The sequence below is a fragment of the Schistocerca piceifrons genome, chromosome 2 (assembly GCF_021461385.2).
Source record: "Schistocerca piceifrons isolate TAMUIC-IGC-003096 chromosome 2, iqSchPice1.1, whole genome shotgun sequence".
Lineage (NCBI taxonomy): Eukaryota > Metazoa > Arthropoda > Insecta > Orthoptera > Acrididae > Schistocerca > Schistocerca piceifrons.
Window position 1 is genome coordinate 704,953,410 of NC_060139.1, and position 20,610 is coordinate 704,974,019.

Below are 20,610 nucleotides of genomic sequence, written 5' to 3' on the forward strand. Positions count from 1 at the left end.
ATTGTGTCTGTTCACTTCACCATTAAGAAAAAATGTTGCTTCATCACTGAAAACAAGTTTCGCACTGAACACATCCTCTTCCATGAGCTGTTGCAACCGTGCCGAAAATTCAAAGCGTTTGACTTTGTCATCGGGTGTCAGGGCTTGTAGCAATTGTAAATGGTAAGGCTTCTGCTTTAGCCTTTTCCGTAAGATTTTCCAAACCGTCGGCTGTGGTACGTTTAGCTCCCTGCTTGCTTTATTCGTCGACTTCCGCGGGCTACGCGTGAAACTTGCCCGCACGCATTCAACCGTTTCTTCGCTCACTGCAGGCTGACCCGTTGATTTCCCCTTACAGAGGCATCCAGAAGCTTTAAACTGCGCATACCATCGCTGAATGGAGTTAGCAGTTGGTGGATCTTTGTTGAACTTCGTCCTGAAGTGTCGTTGCACTGTTATGACTGACTGATGTGAGTGCATTTCAAGCACGACATACGCTTTCTCGGCTCCTGTCGCCATTTTGTCTCACTGCGCTCTCGAGCGCTCTGGTGGCAGAAACCTAAAGTGTGGCTTCAGCCGAACAAAACTTTATGAGTTTTGCTATGTATCTGTAGTGTGTCGTGACCATATGTCAATGAATGGAGCTACAGTGAATTTATGAAATCACTTCAATCATTTGTAATAACCCTGTACTGTTACCAGTCATGTAATCTCTATCATACATGAAAGATTTGTAATGTAGATGTCAAGCCACAAAGTAGATTTCATTTTGTTGCCTGACAATTCTTTGCTGGTACATTGCCTCATATTCTGTAATTATAGCTTTGACGTATAAATTATTGTGTGGTCATTTGTGCTTGTTACATAATATGTATCGTGTGCTTATCAGCTGTTTATTATAAAGTTATGAAATAGAATTACTGATCAGTACTTACCTTCAGGAGGTGAAATGTTAGTGCTATCAATAGGCACATATGAATGTGCACAACACTATTCCAGCTCTTAGAACTGTTAGTTCCTTCCTCAGAGTGGAGAGGGATAGGTTGCGGAGGTTCAAAAAAAAGCGCAGGCCACTGAAATTCCAAGATGAGAGAGAGACACCTATTTTGATGAGAAGGGGAGACACTGTTGACATTTATCTATAGTATTTTCCATTTGAAACTTATTACAGGGTTTAGTAGTAATGTTTACTACTTGTAATGTCTTGTCTAAGAGGGAATGATCACCATCTCGGCTGCATATTTTAAGGAGAAAAAAGAAAATGTGCAATATATCAACCCCAAAGGTCCTGCATGAGAATTTTGGTCATAGTACTGATAGTATGCAGCTATAATCTTTTAAAAGTACAGCTTTCAAACTCTCACACACACAAGTGGTTTGTCAGTTGCTGTGCCCCACTGCATTCACTTAATGGCCAAGTGCAAAGTACTGTACAGTGGAGTGAGTGCTTTGTTCATTATGTCGAAGTCCACAGTTTCTAACTTGTAGTTGATCCTAGAGATATTTTTGCTTTGAACATTGTTATGTTGCAATTCACTAATGCAATGTAAATTAATGAAATGAATGAGTGTGTTATTAAAGAAGTAGCATAGCACTGTTTGATCATTAACATTGCTGTTGTGCAAGACTTGGTTTGAATTTTAAAGCTGACGTCATTAAAATGAAGTACATTTGCAATATATATGGTATTCTTTTATGTGATTGGCATGATTAAATTGTAAACTGGAAATCACAAACTTGTTTTCATAATAATTCTTGAACTGCTTAATTTTATTAATTTTGATTGTGAGGCATATACATATATATATATATATATATAGCTGCAGGACATCAGTACGAGAATATTGTTAAAATAATATTGAACATAAATGTGCGTGAGGTTGACATATTATGTACTCATATTACTTATGATGCGTAGAGTAATGTGTTCTCAAACAAGATTTGAAAACACCTTGGGCAGGTGTGTCCACCTCCCACATCCTCTTCTCTCCTCATCAACATCCTGGAAATATGAGGATTCTGGTTGTCTCTTCTCTGAGCACTACTTCACAATTAGGCATTAATCAGTTACAGTGGGGCAGAGCGAATGACAAACATCCAACATGTGTGAAGGTTTAAAAAGCTTTACTTTCAGATGGTCATAACAGTGAAATTTCAGTATTATGGCCCATATTTTGGCACAAGATTGAGTGTCAGTGTTGATATCTTGCAAGTTTGCTTTTTTCTCCTTAAAATATGAAGATGTATTGACAATGTCCCCAATTAATAAATGCTATCTCTTTGCAATATTACAGTATTTTGTATGTCTGTGGATTTCTGTCTTGGTACTTGGTCAGCGCAATCAGAGTTTCTCTCATCTGGAAAGTTCAGTGGATTAGATTTATGTCATTGATTTATAAGCACATATCTGTAAAAAAAATAATGAAATGGACTAGATACTGAAATTAAACATGTATTATCACCTGTAGAATCATTGGAGGATAAAAAGAAACAAAAGCGTGAATATCAGAATAATTTTCTATGAGGTACATTTTAGCATATTTTAAAAAATCTGCTGATATAATTGTCTACTTCTCTACAGTGTAAGTATTTTTATATGTTTGAAAATTGAAAATTAGACATCTAACCATCTAAAAAATATAACTTCTTTTTAGGTGCCCTCTTCATCAAGTTCTGTGTGAATTGTGTGATTGTGTTACAACTTAAAGTAATGTGCACAGTGTCAGAACCTAAAAAATATTCCTTCATGGTAGCAATGACTTTCTCATTTGATAAGAATTTATGTTTTTTTTTTTTTATATTGTATTTTCAAAGTGGAAATACAGAAGAAAGTTTCAGCAGGAAATGGATTTTGAAGACTGAATGCACATGACAGTATTTTGTGTCGCTATTTGTACTGTTCACCTTTCAAAATGTCAAATTGTCTGTAATCTCACGAGAGAGCTACAGGTTTAATCCTAGCAGCAAAATTGTCTATACATGCATGATGGGAACAGTATCCATGTATCAAGGACCTGACACAACAGTTATGGGCCAGCATGCCTCAGGAGAGGATATAATGGCTTTGTGACACACTTCCCAGTGAAATCTGTGCCTGCATTGGACCAGAGATGATGCAAAGTCATATTCATATATTGGCTCATACTGCAAAGTTCTTTGTAAATTTGACTTGATTTAGTAATAAATGCAATAACATCACATATCCTCTCAACCTGTGAAGATTCATTTCATTTACTCCTCTGCTTCTGGGTGCTATATTTTTATTGTCAGGCTGTGTATAAACCTTGTTTCAAAACATCTGGGTCAAAATTATGTAGACAGTAGAAAATCATAAACTGTTTGACATAAGGAACCAGTGAAACTTCCTCACAGATTAAACTGCATACCAGAGCAGAGCTCAAACACAGGACCTTTGCCTTTCACAGCTAAGTGCTCTACAACTGAGCTACTTCAGCATGACTCATGACCCATACTCACAGCTTGAATTCTACCAGTGCCTCATCTCCTACCTTCAAAACTTCACAGAAGTTCTCCTGCATATCTTTCGGGACAGACAACTCTTGGAAGAAATGATCTTGTGGAGATGTGGCTTAGCCGGAGCCTGGAGGATTGTTTACAGAGTGAATTTTCATTCTGCAGTGTAGCGTGCACTGATATGAAATTTCCTGGCAAATTAAAACTGTGTGCTGGATTGCAACTCAGGGTCAGGACCTTCGTCTATCACGGGCAAGTACTCTACCAGCTGAGGTGCCTGAGCATTACTCAAGATCCATCCTCACAGCTTTACTTCCTTCAGTACTTCATTTCCTACCTTCCAGATTTCAAAGTTTTCCTGTGTAACTAGCTTTTCTGGAAGAAAGGATATTGCAGGAGAATTTCTGTGAACTTTGGTAGGTAAGAGATGAGATACTGCCTGAACTAGATGGGAGGACAAATCATGAGTCATATTTGGATAGCTCAGTTGGTAGAGTTCTTGCCTGCTAAACACAAAGGTCCACAGTTCAAGTCCCAGTGTAATACACAGTTTCAATCAGCCAGGGAGTTCCACATCTACACACTCTGTTACACGGTGAAAATACAATCTGGAAGGTACCAGTGATTAGAAATGAAGGCCTTGAATAAGCAAGGCAGCTGAGGCACATGTTTTTAATCTGTTTGAATTTAATAGTAAACAACACTCTACTGCATCAGCGTTGATGGTGCCACCTCTAAATACGATACACAATGACCTGTGATGTGTCCATAATGGACTTCACTACTGTTTATAGTTCATGAAAGGTTGGAGTTTAACTTGTTGCAAGAACTTTCAGATGCACATTGAATGTACAGGGTTGTTCTAGGAAAGTAAATTCCTGTATCAAAACAGCATGTGCAAGTAATATTACCAGATGGTTTTTTATGATATTGCAGTGCATGTATGTCAAAAGGAACATGCACTGTGGCAACTACAGCTGTTATGATACACAAACAACCCTGTTGGGTGAACATCCGCAACTGATCATTATACTAGAGGTTGAAAATACCACTTCAGTTGTAAATTTGTTTTATTATCACGACCGGTTTCAGGCTCTCATAAGCCCATCCTCAGGTGTCACAACTGTGCTGTGGTCCCCAAGTGCCGCAGTGGTTGTGTACTAGGCATGTTTGCTACCTATGAGCTCAGAACAAATGGCTCTGAGCACTATGCGACTCAACTTCTGAGGTCATCAGTCGCCTAGAACTTAGAACTAATTAAATCTAACTAACCTAAGGACGTCACACACATCCATGCCCGAGGCAGGATTCGAACTTACGACCATAGCGGTCTCTCGGTTCCAGACTGTAGCGCCCAGAACTGCACAGCCACTCCTGCCGCCTTGAGCTCAGAACAGCTTATGAGAGCCTGAAACCGGTATGATAATAAAACAAATTTACAACTAAAGCAGTATTTTCAACCTCTAGTGTAATGATATACATAAAATGTATTCGCAGCTGAGAATATGAACTACCTTCAGCTGGATAATGGAATGATGACATTGAAAATTACTTCCAGACAGGACTCGAAGCCACATTTCCCATTTGTTGCGAGAGTTGCCTCAACAACTTTGGCTATCCGAGCATACTTCATGGCCAGACCCAAACTTTCATACGTTGTCATCCATTTGTCTACAACCCGAATCCTACATTAATTGTGCACATTCCCATACAGAGGAGACATGTTAATTGAAAGTTGCTTTCCCAATGTCGGCAGATAAATATGATATTACAGTTGAGGCAACTACTGGTGACAATTGGGAAATTTGGGTTTGAGTCCCAGTCCAGCAAAAATTTTCAGAGTCATCATTCCATTATACGGATGAAGGTTGTTTATATTCACAACTGTGAATACTTTTCATGTATTTCATATTTATAACTATACCACTTTGATACAGATGTTGTTGTGGTCTTCAGTCCTGAGACTGGTTTGATGCAGCTCTCCATGCTACTCTATCCTGTGCGAGCTTCTTCATCTCCCAATACCTATTGCAACTTACATCCTTCTGAATATGTTAAGTGTATTCATTACTTGGTCTCCCTCTACAATTTTTACCCTCCACGCTTCCCTCCAATACTAAATACTTAGTATTAGTATTGATACAGGTAACCTGCTTTAATATTCAATTTTTTTCTCATTTGCAGCTAAAATTAATTACTTATTTGCTTTGGTTCATCTACACTTGACCAGTTTATTGGCATCTATTTAATACCCCAACCGCACAATCTGAGCTCTTGTCTCCATCTACATTAAGTAATTAGGCTGAGAATAAAGTATATGTTACATCTTTTGTTTCATTTTAATTCTGCTTTCTTCTCATTAGTTTTGAGTGTTGATGTATTTGCCATGTTACAACTTCCTTTTAATAACACAGACGAGTGATGGAAAAACTTTTTTCCTGGAAGTACCTTATCTTATGTTTTTTAGGGTGGAAATCCAAATATGATACTTAAAAAACTGTATCACCCACCATTTCTTCACATTTTACAGTTGAATTTATTAAATTATGTGATTTTTTAAAGAATTTAACAGCTTTTATATGGTTAAAATAATTTAAAAAGGAGGCTTGATGAATGTAGATGATGCTGGTAGCACTACTGAAAAACATTTGCTGGCAAAAAAAGGTCGATTCTATTTTTGTGTTAACAGATGGTGTTTTGTTTACTGTCAATCTAACCTCACTTTCCTGTACATGTGCTCAGTACAATGTCTAATCGTGGTGGTAAAAACCATATTGCTATATTGCTGTATTTGCTATATTTGTGCTAAATTTGTGATTTAAAAACACCAAAGAAACATTACAGACTTTGTGAAAAAGGTTTATCTATCATACTTTGGATCTAAACTTGGTGATCAAGATAAATCTTGGGTGTTGCATAAGGTATGTTATGTGTGTGTTGAAGATCTGAGAAACTGATCCAAAAAGGAGAAAAAAAAGCCTTTAGATTTGCTGTGCCTACGATATGGAGGAACCCAATAAATAATTCTGATGATTACTACTTTTGCAGTGTTGGTATTTCTGGTCACAATTTGAAAAACAAGAAGGTAATAAGCTACCCTAACCTTCCGTCTGCCATCCGACCAGTAGGGCATGGTGTAGATTTGCCAGTTCCTGAACCACCAGATGATTTAAATTCTATTCCAACAGAAGTATTTTCTCATGTGCAATCTGATTTAGATGAACCAGATGATGATGAATTCCATTGTAATACAGAAAGTCTAGAGCCCAGATTGTTTACTCAGACCAAGCTTATTTGGTTAGAGATCTGGGCTTAACAAAACAAAAAGCTGAATTGCTTGTCTGTAGATTAAAAGAAAATAACTTATAGGCAGTTGGAACCAGAATATACTTGTATAGAAAGAGAGAGCAGCAATTTTCCAAGTTTTTTCAACAAGAAGGTGATTTAGTGTACTACTCAGACATTCCTGGTCTGATGAATGAGCTTGATATTGAATACAAAAAGGAAGACTGGTGGCTGTTTATTGATTCATCCAAAACTAGTTTAAAGGCTATTTTGTTACACAATGGTACCATGTGTGCACCTATACCTGTTGGACATTCTGTACATACGAAAGAAAGCTATTAAAACCTAGAATTAGTGCTAAATAAAATAGGCTATTCTGCTCATGGTTGGAAGATATGTGGCAATCTAAAAGTAACATGCATGCTCCTTTGTCAGCAAGGTGGCTTTACTAAATTTCCATGTTTCTTGTGCGCATGGGACAGTAGGGCTGTGGATCAACATTGGTGCAGAAAGAACTGGCCAGCGAGAGAGTCTTTAAAACCTGGTGAGAAGAACATTTTACGGAAAAACCTTGTAGATCCAAAAAACGTATTCCTCCCACCTCTACATATAAAGTTAGGCCTAATGAAACAGTTTGTAAAGGCTTTACCTAAAGATAGACCATGTTTTAAGTATCTCTGCCAAACGTTCCCACACCTTCCAGAAGCTAAACTAAATGAAGGTGTCTTTGGCAAACATGATATTAGAAAATTGATGTTTGATGTTAACTTTGAATCCACAATGACCTTAAATGAGAAAGAAGCATGGATGTGATTCAAGCAAGTCGTTACAAAGTTCTTAGGGCATGTAAAAGACCCAGAATATGTTTCTATTATAGCTACAATGTTAAAGAAGTTTAAAACTTTAGGATGTGTAATGAGCCTGAAAGTTCACTTTTTGAACAGTCACTTCCCGGACAATTTGGGAGATGTTAGTGAGGAACAAAGAGGGCATTTTCACCAGGATATTAAAGTGATGGAAAACCACTACCAAGGCCACTGGGAACACGAACATGGTGGGGGACTACTGTTGGTCACTTCACCGAGAAGTTCAGCAAGCGACTCATCGCAGGAAAAGCTACACAAGAAGCTACTAAGAAAAAAGAGAAAGAAAATACAAATCAATTCCAGCTGACAAGTGAAACCTCTATTAACACGTATCATTGTTTTAAGTAGCTTACTGTAAATAAAAACCATGCTTATGTTGTAACGAAGCTTTTCATTAATTTCCCCATTTACCATATAGCATAGGATTTTTATACTATATAATAAAAAGCATAGTGCTCAAAAACTGTGGCTGATACAAAAAACTAAGGCTAGATTTGGATTCAGCTCATAAAAATCTATAAATATCAGCTTTCAAAATAAAAAAAAAAATTAAAATAAATTTTTCATTGGCCTGTGTAATCTTACATAAATTTCTATCAACCATCTGACATTTCCTATATGTTTTAATAATCAGAAAATTTATGTGCTTACATATGCTTCTTATCCGTCTAGTTTTCCATTTTATATGATACTTATGCTGCTATAAAATATGAAGGTAAACTTTACTTTTATTTGAATGACAATGAAAAATGTTATATAGTACACAATGGATGAAAATATTATTAAATTACATGCGTCATGCTAATTGTCATTGTTCTTATTTTTATGACGAGTTGATGTTGACTATTCCTTATTTTTCAGGTAATTTACTCAATTTTATTTATTTATTTTGTTGTTTTACTTTACAGTTGCTCTTGCTGAGCATGCTGCTGATGACCTGCAGTTAAAGAGTCATACTGAAGATACAGTTGATACCACAAGCCAAGAACAAACAGTTAAAAAGACATCTGTAACAGAACTTGTTTCAGAAAAATCAAAAGTAGTGAATGGCATCATAAAGGAACACACGAAAGAGTTGCCACAAGAAAATCGAGGTGAACCAGATAAGAAAGGAAAAGAAACAGTAAAGAAGCCATTAGATTCTGCAGACCAAGACAACAGGGGGCCACCAAAAAAGCAAAAAACTACAAATAGTTTAGCGGAGGAGAGCAAAACAGACCAGCAACACCAGTCTTTTGAAAAAAAGGAGAGAGAAGAACCAACAAAACAAGAATCACAAGTGACACAAAAATTGAAAGATTCACGACCAGTGACTAATGGTCCAGAACTGCTTCATGAAACTGAGATCAAAAAAATATCTGAAACAGAAAAAGTAGCAGATTCTCATAAAGCAAATAACATAAGTCAAGTCAAACAAGACCAGGAACAGTTGCCAGAAAACACAGAAACCTGCAAAACAGAATTCAAGTCTGATATTGGTATTGTGAAAAGCTCAGAGAAAGTAAATAATATTACCAATTCTGTTTCCACAAAAGGTAAGAAACTTACAAAATTGAGAGTTCATTTCATTTTTATTCTTGAATAAGTTTCCAAATCTTCTAAATCTTATTTTCTTGTTAGAACAATTTCATATTTGAAAGTGAAAAGCAAACAGATTTTATTTTGTTCTACTAATATTTGTTGTTCTAAATCAATTGTTTTATTAAATTTCTCCAATTATAGAAAAGAAAAAAAATAACTTTGAATATTTTGTTACAGATAAAGGAATTAATAGCCACAACATACTTAAGACTGCAGAAGAATTAGAAAAGGCAGAGAAACAGTTAGTGGAAACTAATAAAACAACATCAGCAAATACTTTATTGGACAGACAGAACGAGAAAAATAAAGTAGAGGCAGAAGAAAAACCCACAGTTCCTCATACAGAACCCACAAATAGAAAAGAGGGAAGCTCAGATACAGTCAGCAAAGGCAGTACATCAGCAGGGTCTGCAATAGAGAAGTCTGAACAGAAGAAGGCTGAAACAGAGGACAAGTCCATTACTGTTCTCACAGAATCTGCAAATAAGAAAGAAGATCAACCTACTGCATTACCTGTAAGTGCTATACCAGGAAGGGCTGCATTAGAGAAGTCTGAAGAAAAGAAGCCAGAAACAGAAAGAAAATCAACAGATTCTCTTACCGAGTCTACAAATAAATTAGGTAGAAAAGAGGAAAGTTTAGATACAGTTAGGAAAGACAGTGCATCAGCGGGATCTGTGATAGAGCAATCTGAAGAGAAGAAGTCAGAAACAGAGGACAAGCCTACAACACTTGTCACAGATTCTGCAAATAAGAAAGAGGAGCAGCTTACTGTAGCACCTGTAAGTGCTTTATCAGCAAGGACTGCATTTGAGAAGTCTGAAGAAAAGAAGCCAGAAACAGAAAGAAAATCAACCGATTCTCTTGCCGAGTCTACAAATAAATCAGATAGAAAAGAGGGAATCTCAGATACAGTTAGCAAAGGCAGTGCATCAGAAGCATCTGTGATAGAGAAGTCTGAACAGAAGAAGGCAGAAACAGACGACAAGCCCACAACACTTGTCACAGTATCTGAAAATAAGGAAGAAGAACAGTCTACTGTAGCTCCTGTAAGTGTTTTACCAGGAAGGACTGCATTAGGGAAATCTGAAGAAAAGAAGCCAGAAACAGAGAGAAAGTCAACAGATTCCATTGCCCAGCCTACAAATAAATCAGGGACAACTTTTGACACGAGTGTTAGAAGTCCTGCCTCAGAAAAAACTGAAGAACCCATTGATCTTACTACAGAAACCAGACATATAGAAGACTCCATCTCTGCGGAATCTGCCACTAAAAAGTCTGCTTCACAAGAAGAAAAGACATTAGAAACAGCTGAAGTTTCAAAATTAAAGAAAGAGGCTTCTGAAAACAAAGAAGACGACATGGATCAATATATGAGTTTTGAATCAAAACGTATCTCCTCATCTTCAAGAAGTGTTCATGGTAAAGAAATATATTATGCATAAAATATGGAGGTTATCTTCAAAAATTTTTCCATAAAGCATTCAGCTTTTGTATAGGACCTGTTTCCGAAATTTTGCTAGTATCTGAACTACTGTTAAACTGATAGAATAAAAATACCTTGAAGGTCTGTTACATTAACACTGTAGTATGAAGTTTAAGATTTTGCAGTTTTATTTTGCTGTGTGCTCTGTAAGCAGTCTAACTTTTGTAGCTGTTCTTCTTGAGCCTCTTAAACATTTCCATACATAGCTAACTAATAGTATTTCTTTCTATTGTCTTTTGAGTATTTGTTGTATTTGTCATTGTAAATTTGTCTTTTCTTAAAACTTCAAAGTTGTGTGGTTGTGCTATCATGTCTCATTTTAATGACAAACAGTGTAGTGCCACTCTTTGTTGAATTATGTTCAAGTCACATCTGTGTATTTGAAATAATCAGTGGTCATTTCTTCAACTAAACATTGTCTTAATAATTACAATGTGTTAAAATGCCTTTTAAACGTTCCATGAACAAAACTTTTACATCTGCTTTTAACAAATGGTTTTAAAATATCTTTATAAATTCTGGTTTAAGCCAATAAAATTACTACCTTAAAAGAAGCTACAGAATAAAGGCAAGGAAAAAGTAAAAAGTTAATATATATTGTTATAAATGAAAACAAATCTGAACACATATATGCATTTTGTTATTTCCACATTTGTTTGTGAAATTCCTCCTGTATAACACCAGTAATTGTGCCCTTGCCTTAGATATTTAGGATGTGCCCTCGCCCCCTCCCACTTCTGATGTGGCATTATTCCTTGAAGCATTCAGCAGTCTAATTTGGAGGGGTGCTAGCTGTATTGATATAAACTGAAATTACTTAAATAATGGAAAATCCAGGATGGAATGTTACAATATTATGAGAAGGAAAGTTGCTACTCACCATATAGCCGAGATACTGAATCGCAGATATGCACAACAAAAAGACTCTCACAATCACAGCTTTCGGCCATTAAAGCCTTTGTCAACAATAGATAGACACACACACACACACACACACACACACACACACACACACACACACACACACACACACAAAAGCAAACGCAACTCACTCACACAACTGCAGTCTCAGGCAGCTGAACCCACACTGCGAGCAGTACCAGTGCATGATGGCAGTGGCGACTGGTTGGGTTAAGGAGGAGGTATGAGTGGGGTTGGGAGGGATAGTATGGTGGGGCTGGTGGACAGCGAAGTGCTGCAGGTTAGATAGTGGGAAGGGGTGAGATGGGGAGGGGGGGGATGTAGTGGGAAAGGAGAGAAATACTCCCCCCCCCCCCCCCCCAAAAAAAAAATCTGTCCCCTGTGTGTGTGTGTGTGTGTGTGTGTGTGTGTCATTGTTGACAAAGGCCTGAAAACTATAATTGTGAGACTCTTTTTGTTGTGTCTATCTGCAACTTAGCATCTCTGAAATTGCTTAAGCTGTACTGGCAGTTTTCAATCATTGCCAGAATAGCCTGATTTCACTAACAGATAGTAATGGGTTCAGCACATTTGTATCTTCTGAGTGTCTATCTGGAATCCACAATTAATAATTTATGTGATGGAAGCATGTTGAAATGCTTGCACAATGACTTACTGAGTTTCGTGTCAAATTTGAGAATTTACTGTCTATATCTCTATACACAATAATATTTTCAATTGTTGTCTTCACTGGTATTATTAGAACCAAATATGTGCTTTATATTTACTGTCATTCACATATTCTTTTAAGTTCTGAACTATTGCTGAGCTTTTCCTATGTAAATTCTGGTATTTTTATGGTGCAAATCCCTTTATCTTCGGAGTAGCTGTATCTCTGAACTTACTGCAGAGGTTTATAAATAATACTGTTATGTTGCTGTTTGAGTGTTGTGGTGGAGGGAGGGGGAAGCTAAGAACAGAATGAAGTTCCTGTAGCTATGACTACAATTTTGGCTTTAATATGGTATCCAGTTTCATCCTTCATCAAAATCAAAATAGTGTCTTCAGCTTCATTGTTTAATTTATTTGTTTAATAATTTACTCACATCTTGTCTTACAAACATGATTTATGGATTAGCACTATGTTTGGTGCAACACACTGGTAAAAGAGCACTTTCTAATTTCATGATTAAATAAATAATAATCACTGAAATTAACAGTCTTTCTGAGTCCCTGAATAAAAAGAAAATTAAAATAACTTTAAATTTGTGATTAATCTATTATTTAATTTCATTTACACTTTAGTTTTATGAAAAAGAGATTAATTAGTCACCACAGGTGACTGCAGAAAATTCCTGTTAGGATTAAGACACAAACCTGTATTTTCAGCTTTTCGTAAGCCGTCACCTTCCCATTAGGCTATCCAAGCACACCTACTAGCAGACAAATTTTTAGTATGAGCAATGTTTCTGTATATGGGATGCAGATACAGGGTTTCTCCACTGATAGTAAATGACAAAGGAAAGGAAGCTGAGGCAGATTTGGGTTGGACTAGGATACATGCTTGGATGGACAGTGCTAAGTCAATTGCTCATAAAAGGCAGGAAATCCAGGATTGAATACTGCTGTTAACAAAAATTTTCAGTTGTCACCTCAAATGCATATCATTGTGATTGCTGCAATAAGTAATAGTTCTCACATAAGTAGTTTTTTCTTGTTTGATGTATATTTACAAAATTGATTAATTCTAGCAGAAAACTGGCAGAGAAAAGAAGGCACACACTTTGTGACTGTCTATTCACTTACATGCATACATACAGATGCATGTGCAGAGTATGCATTTCCTTGTTGCACAATGATAATATATGTTTATACACTCTGAGACTATCTTGGTCAGGATTCTTGTTTTTTGTCATTTAGGAACATAACTACTACACTGTTTCTGCTACATCTGATCAGTTCATTCATGCTGAAGTTTCATTAATGTTATTAGTTTCAGAACTCTATATTTCTACCTTTCCTTCCTCACAAAGTGAATGATGTTAGAAATCTATGTTTCATATTCAGTCACTGTTTATGTTGGCAATACTGGGAACTCAAATTGTTATTGTGACATAGACCTGATGGGTATGGCTTCCAGCCAAGCTTTTGAACTCATGCAAATTCACTAGAAGCTATGACTAAAGTCTTGATGTGGTACTTGTCGACTCCTAATGCTTAATGATTCAGATGCAAAACACTCTATCAGATTTTACGATTTTACAAACATCTGATAAATGGAAAACTGACAGTAAAAATAGTAGTAATGCATAAATGAGATCTCAAACAACAGCAGTGTATAACATGGACACTTTAACATGGCAGTTTTAGGGGAGGGGTGTTTTGGACTATGGTTAGGTAAGATACCAGTATGGGTTGCACCTGAACTACCATGTTTACAACACTGCCAACCTAAGCAAGAAAAGGCATGGTAGCTGTTACCAAATACTTCATGTTGTGTGCTTTGCTTTGGGTTGCTAATAGCTCATTCTATTCTAGGAGGCTAATTCGGGTCTATATTGAGTCTCAAGTAGGATTCTCGAAACACTAGGAGGGCTCTGCAATGCGTATGACAGTGTGTCAGTTCTGCTTTTGCAAAAGCATAAATCATTAGTGTAGATTGCCAGCTATGTGAGAGGGAGGTGGGGCTTGTTCCCCTACAGCTCCTATCTGCTCCTCCGTTGGCTCTACTGCTCCTCTGTTGTCCAGGGTTCTTGTTTGTTCACAGCCAACTGCAATGTTATATTGTCAGCACTATATCTGAATCAAATTAACAAAGTAGCAGGCACTCATGTGCAACTTTGTCTGTTCTATGGATTGATTGTAACAACAATGGCTGTGGTAGTCCATGTATTCACATACTGTCTGTTGAAGTGCAGTACTTAGTTCATTTTTCAGGACTGTATTAGGTTCATCATTTTTTGCACACTTTCACTGTTTTATTCTGACAGTCTGTAATGAACAATAAACATGCCATACAGAGAAACAAACCACACAGTGAAAATAAATCACAACAGTTAGATTACTGAAATCAAGCTTTGTCTGCAATTGAATGTGGTAAATATTGTCTGAAATAAAAGAGTGATATGACAAAGGTGAATAAAACATGCATCACAGCATATTGCCTTGTCTGACTGTCAGTGTCATTGATTTGAATATAATCCTTTGTCCACTCCTTTGTTTGTTGAATATAAATAGGTTACCAGAGATAACGGAAAATCCATAAGACATACAGGATGAATAATTCATTCTACAGTGGGGTGCTGTTACAAAAGTTCCTGAACTGTTGAAACAGTGTACTAGACTGGAACTCAAACTTTAACCTTCAGCTGTTATGGGCAGTCCTCCTATGGATTACCCAGGCTTGCCTTACAACCTGCATCATTTCTGTTAGCCAGTACCTCCATCCTACTTTCCAACAGTGGCTCCCCTTAAATGCTAGTGAAACAAGGCTTGTAGAAAAATCTCTTTGACGTTTGGACAGTAGAAGGGAAGTATATGCACACTGAAATGGTGAGGTGGACAGCAAACTGTCCCATGGTAGCTCAGTCGGTAGGGACATTGCCCACAGAAAGCAAGGGTTCAATTTGAGCCCCAGTCCAGTGTACCATTTTAATCTGTCAAGAAGCTACTGTGAGAAATCGCATATCAGTATCACTTTTCTGACTACTTAATTTTATTTGAAATAAAGTCTGAATATTTATTTTAGTTTTGGTACACTCAGTCTTTCAGTCACAACATGAGCAGATGTATAAAATGTTGTCAATGACAATTCAGGAGATAGCTCTCATATTACCCAAAACTTCCAAAAAATGAAAATCATAGCTAAATGAAGTTTTATGTTTCTGTTCCTTCCATTAAACAGTAGCATAGCATTAAACAATAGTACTAGTACCAGATTACCATATACGATAAACTGTGCTGTAATTTGAAGTTAATCTAGTATCTAATTTCCAGAGTAGTTCTCATATTACTGAGCTTTGCTTAAATTAACTTAATTATTTATTTTTCTAAAACATGCAGTAACATGGAAATATTAATCATATCTTAATAATGCTCTTCTCTAAACATACTTTTAATAATGCTGACAGCTGATCTATTCGCAGTCATTGTGGCAAGAACACGAAGGGTGGCATCTCTCTGGTAAGACTTTACCTTTTTGCTGTTATATGTTGTGTCTGTCCCTCAGAATATTCTTCAGTGTCAAGTAGTCATCTCAGTGAGGAGATCTACGTGGAGTCAAGCAATATATCATCTTCTGAGTCCATGAGGGTAGCATCAAGTACAACACAATCTGTTGGTGGTGGTGATACAGTAGTCAGACTTGCTCTGACTTCCAGTGATGGTCGTCCAGTATTCACTGAAACTATTGAAGGCTGCAATGTAGAACGTAAGTTGATCTAATTTTTCATAAAAAGAAGTCAGAAGAAAAAAATTTGATAGATGGATTTTGAAAGGAAACATATTTTACACCAATATTATTTTGAAATACTTCATTGTAATAACAAAAAATGTAAGTACATCTTAATTAAAGCATCTTGTTGTTTGAATTCAATTTTCTCCTGCATTTTGTACCTCTCTTGATGTCTCTCCAATATCTTCTACATTTAAATTGCCTTGATTACTTTCTCTAGACTAATTCCCAGAATACATGCTATGAAACTTGCTGCTTCTTTTTATTGTTATCAATCTGATCCAGTTTGTGAAGTTTCAGCCCAGATTATTTTCTCTATATTTACTTACTTTTAAGTTGTTAAATGAGGTACCTCCAGTATCTGGCCAATAAAGATAAAAATAACCTCAGAAGTTTTGGAACATTGTTATTGTTCAGTAGTTGGCACTATGAATGTGTGATAAAATGACAGGAGGATGTGCTGCCAATAACTGTATCTATAAAGGTAAACAGTTCATATCAAGAAGATGAAGCAGATCAACAAAGAAGATGGTAACATATGAGGGTTGGAACTTCAATAGTGGCAACTATTTATTCACAACAGATACAAAAGAGTTACATATTTGCACCTGTTACTGTCCCTCAATGTAGTCACCAGCATTGTGCAGAACCCGTTGCCAGTGATTTGGAAGGCATAGTGTACCGTTGGCAGAGTCTGTTCTGTTGATGGTGTGAATGGACCGATCTACTGCCTGTTGAATCTCTGGAACAGTTCTGAAGCAAATGCCACAAAGTGTTTCCTTCATCTTCAGAATCAAATCAGTCACAAAGACTTAAGTCCGGGGTGTATGGTGGATGATACAGTTCTTCCCAGTCCCATCAACCGAACAGAGCAGCCACAGCTTGCGCTGTTTGTGCCCACACATTGTCGTGCAAAATGATGGGTGGGTTGCGTAGAAAGTGTTGCCGCTTCTTTCGCAAAGCTGGTCACAGGTGATGCTCCAAAAAAAAGCTATCTGTTTACTGTTACAGTTGGCAATAGTTTAAGGTGGCAGGTGAACAAGGCTTAATACAAAATGAAAACCATAAACACCACACGCAGTTGATGAAGAGTGTTCTATTGTAAAATATGCAACACAGTGCAAAATTCAGCTCAATTCTTTTCCAGAACCAGATCTTCAGAACTTTGCAGTCTGATATGTACTGTTTTCTATGTTCTCAACCTCCATCATTTTAGGTCTCACAGATCTCCTTTACTTTTAATCTTGTTTCCAAGCCAAGTGGCACTGATTCTGAAAACAATGGTCATGTAAAACTCAGCTTATGCTTTTCTCACCTGGCATCCTGAAAGCCATGAATCAAGGCCATCTAATGGCTACAGTACTCTTTGACTTCTGAGTCCTAGGGAAGTGTATTGGGACCCATGCTGCTCATGTTGTTTATTAATGACTTGGCAGACATTTATTTTAAATGTACAGAAACATGTGTCAGTAGTGGTCAAATGTGCAGAACCCTCTCAGAATAGGACTAATAGAAGATATTGAATGTATTCAAAGAAGGGCACCACTGATTACAGGTTTGTTTGACTCGCCGGAGAGTATCACAGAAATGCTGAAAAAAACTGAACTGGCAGACGCTTCAAGATGTAGACCATTTATACCATAAAAGGCTACTTACAAAGTTTCAAGGAGCAGCTTTAAGTGAATGATCTAGAAATATGCCTAAGCCTCCCACATACCACTCCCATAATGATTGCGAAGGCAAGATTTTTTTTTTTTTTTTAATCAGTTGTTATTCTCATGCTCCATACATAATTGGAATGAGAAGAAATCCTAACTTATGGTACTCACAGCCACACTTCTCAGTGGTGTATAAATTATGAATATTTAGATGTTATATTTCCTCCCTTTATGCTTCGCTTTCACATTGTTACCACTAAACACAGTACTAAGTTCCTTGGGCGTGGAAACAACAGAACTGCCATCCAGTAGAGAGTTTTGCAAACATATTGAGAAATGATGTAGCGTGTTTCCACTACCAATTAAGATGGAAACTTCCCATTACTTTACAGTGATTCTTCTAAAAGATAAAAGGTTTTGGAGCAGAAAATGATTCATTAATATTTTAAATTCTTATCTTGCTGATTTGGAAGTGCCGACGATTGTTGATCCTACTAGCATGTTCATTTTCATTTGCTGCCATGAGCATTGGAGTGATTTCTCCTGGAATATGCTGCAGTCTTACATCATTGGAAATATTTTTCTCAGAACCAATTTTTTAAAGTCATAATTTATTTAAAATTTCTTCACCATTCACTCTTCCATTACAAACTGTTCATTTCCTTAGACTGAGCAGACATTGCTAATGACTATGCCAAAACTGAGATGTATCTGTACTGTTTACTGAGTCATAGTCACAGCCACTTCCACTTATATAGCCTTTTAACAGTGAGCTTAGTGTTTAATTCTTTGTTATGACTTTGATACAATTGCAGTTTTATAACCAAAATGATTTCCCTTGAAGATTGACATTAAAATTTGCTCAGCAATTTAGACTTGCACAATTACAGTGACTATTTGTATCAATTTTTTCCTTTTTGTGATGCAATTACCAGACTTTTCATATCTGCATTATTTTAACTTTTTTTGTTATTTACTTTGGGCTTTAACATTTTCCCACAAGAACTAGAACATTAATTAATATGGTCATCTTTCCAGTAAATATAACTCCACAAAATGTATGTGTCTATCTCGAATTTACAGGAATTACTTGTTATTACCAATTCACTGTTTTATGTACCTTTCTTTCTCCTGGCCTTATCCCATATTGTCAGGGGGTCAGCATGTTAATCTGGATTTCAAAATGTGAGTGGCAGAGGGTGGTCAGATGCCCTTCCTGTCGTCACCCCTTGCCCCGCAGGCCGGATTTATGTAACCACCCCATCTGTCTGCATATAGTGTTGCCACACAGGAAAGTATGAGAATGTTTCTGAAGTGTTTGCAAATCATATAACTGAGGTTGTATGTGGATACCAGCCTGATTTTCATTTAGTCGGATGTGGAAACCACCTAAAGTTCACGTCCGGGCTGGCTGGCATACTGGCCTTCACCGTTAACTCACCAAGCGGATCCGATCTGGGGCTGACATATGCCCCCAAATCTGGGAAGGGATGTGCTAGCATTGCACATCTATCTGGTCAGGTCTCACAGCCTTTTATATATGCTTATTGTTATTTGACTTCATTTATAGAATAACGAGTATAAATAAAAGGAAAATTACAGAAAAGTGAGCATACTCAGATAATACTATGAAGCACTATAAGTATTGAAAGATTAACTGCAAAAAGTGAAATATACAAGTGTATCTTATTCTTTATTAGTTGCATGTATTGGATGCTATGATATCAGATTGTGGTATGTTATATTACTCACTGTTGTCACAAATGAGTGATATTTATTACAACAGTCGGTCACATTGTGATTATGCTACAGGAAAAATGGAAACAAATTTTATTGCCAGCTTATTCCCCTTTTTGTGAAGACTGACCCAAAGGACGTTCCTATAAAGGAAATATAGGGCTTGGCATTCTTTTTGTTGCTGAACCAGCATTTGTGCGACCAGCAGTAGTAATCTGGTGGCTATTTTGGCTTAATGTGTATATTACCAAAAAATTGAGCAGAAATATTCATTAGTCTTGAGAAAAGTATTTGAATTAAATCATGCACAGTTCAATTCAAATAGAAATATCCCCATGAGTTGCATTTATATCATGGTGTCATTTTGATATGTTTATGGCATTTCTTTTTGCTGATGGTTTGGTGGTAAATTTTATTCAGACAAAAACTTAAATGTAATTTATAATTTTTTGTAGCTGTTTATTCTTTGTATGAATAAAAGTGACACAAAATGTCATTTTATTATAGAAATTAAAATGCTTGTACTCAGATTTGAAGCTACTGTAGCATAGTAAATGTTGAATTTGCAGCAAGAGTATTCAGTTAATATTACATGAGGTGTCACTCAGGACAAACATTTATTTCACTTGAATGCCCTTTGGAGCTAAGGTTAATGTTTTTATGGTAAATACAGTGTAAATAATAATTGATGTTTAAACTGTTTCAGCTGGACAGAATGCTATATTTCAATGCAAAGTTGCCTCTGATTCACCAACTAATATGACATGGCTGAAAGATAATCGGCCAATGGATGATAAGCTAGCAGACAGAGTTAAAATGGAATCTAAAGATAGCAGCAGTTTCAAACTGGAAATTCAACACTGTCGTGAGTCGGACACTGGTATATATACAGCTAAAGCATCCAATGTCATCGGAAGCTCCACATGTACTGCACAACTAGTTGTTCAGGACAGTAAGTTTTTAAAAAATGCAAAATTTATTATTTGCACATTCAATAATACCTTTTCTCACTTGCAACTCTCATAAAGAAACATTGTGAGTTTCATGTAGAATAACATTTTCCATGAAGGACGTGTGGTAATGTTAAGAGCAATGTATTGATTGGAGCTCAGATTTTGTGAAAGGAAACATTTCTTCTCAGTTATAGATCAAATTTCTGAAATTGAATGAAAACTGCACATAGTAATTTAG

The 20,610-nt window shown here is 36.6% G+C and overlaps 1 protein-coding gene across 3 annotated transcripts in view; it reads left to right on the plus strand.

Annotated features, from left to right (window-relative positions):
• The window catches only part of LOC124774939 (obscurin), a 694,794-nt gene that overhangs the window by 257,645 nt on the left and 416,539 nt on the right, over positions 1–20,610 (plus strand). For all 3 annotated transcript variants that reach the window (XM_047249630.1, XM_047249632.1, XM_047249631.1), the window contains 4 exons: positions 8,513–9,139; positions 9,363–10,607; positions 15,800–16,000; positions 20,126–20,371. In XM_047249630.1, the coding sequence (XP_047105586.1) occupies positions 8,513–9,139; positions 9,363–10,607; positions 15,800–16,000; positions 20,126–20,371 (2,319 nt within the window). The remainder of the gene's footprint in view (positions 1–8,512; positions 9,140–9,362; positions 10,608–15,799; positions 16,001–20,125; positions 20,372–20,610) is intronic.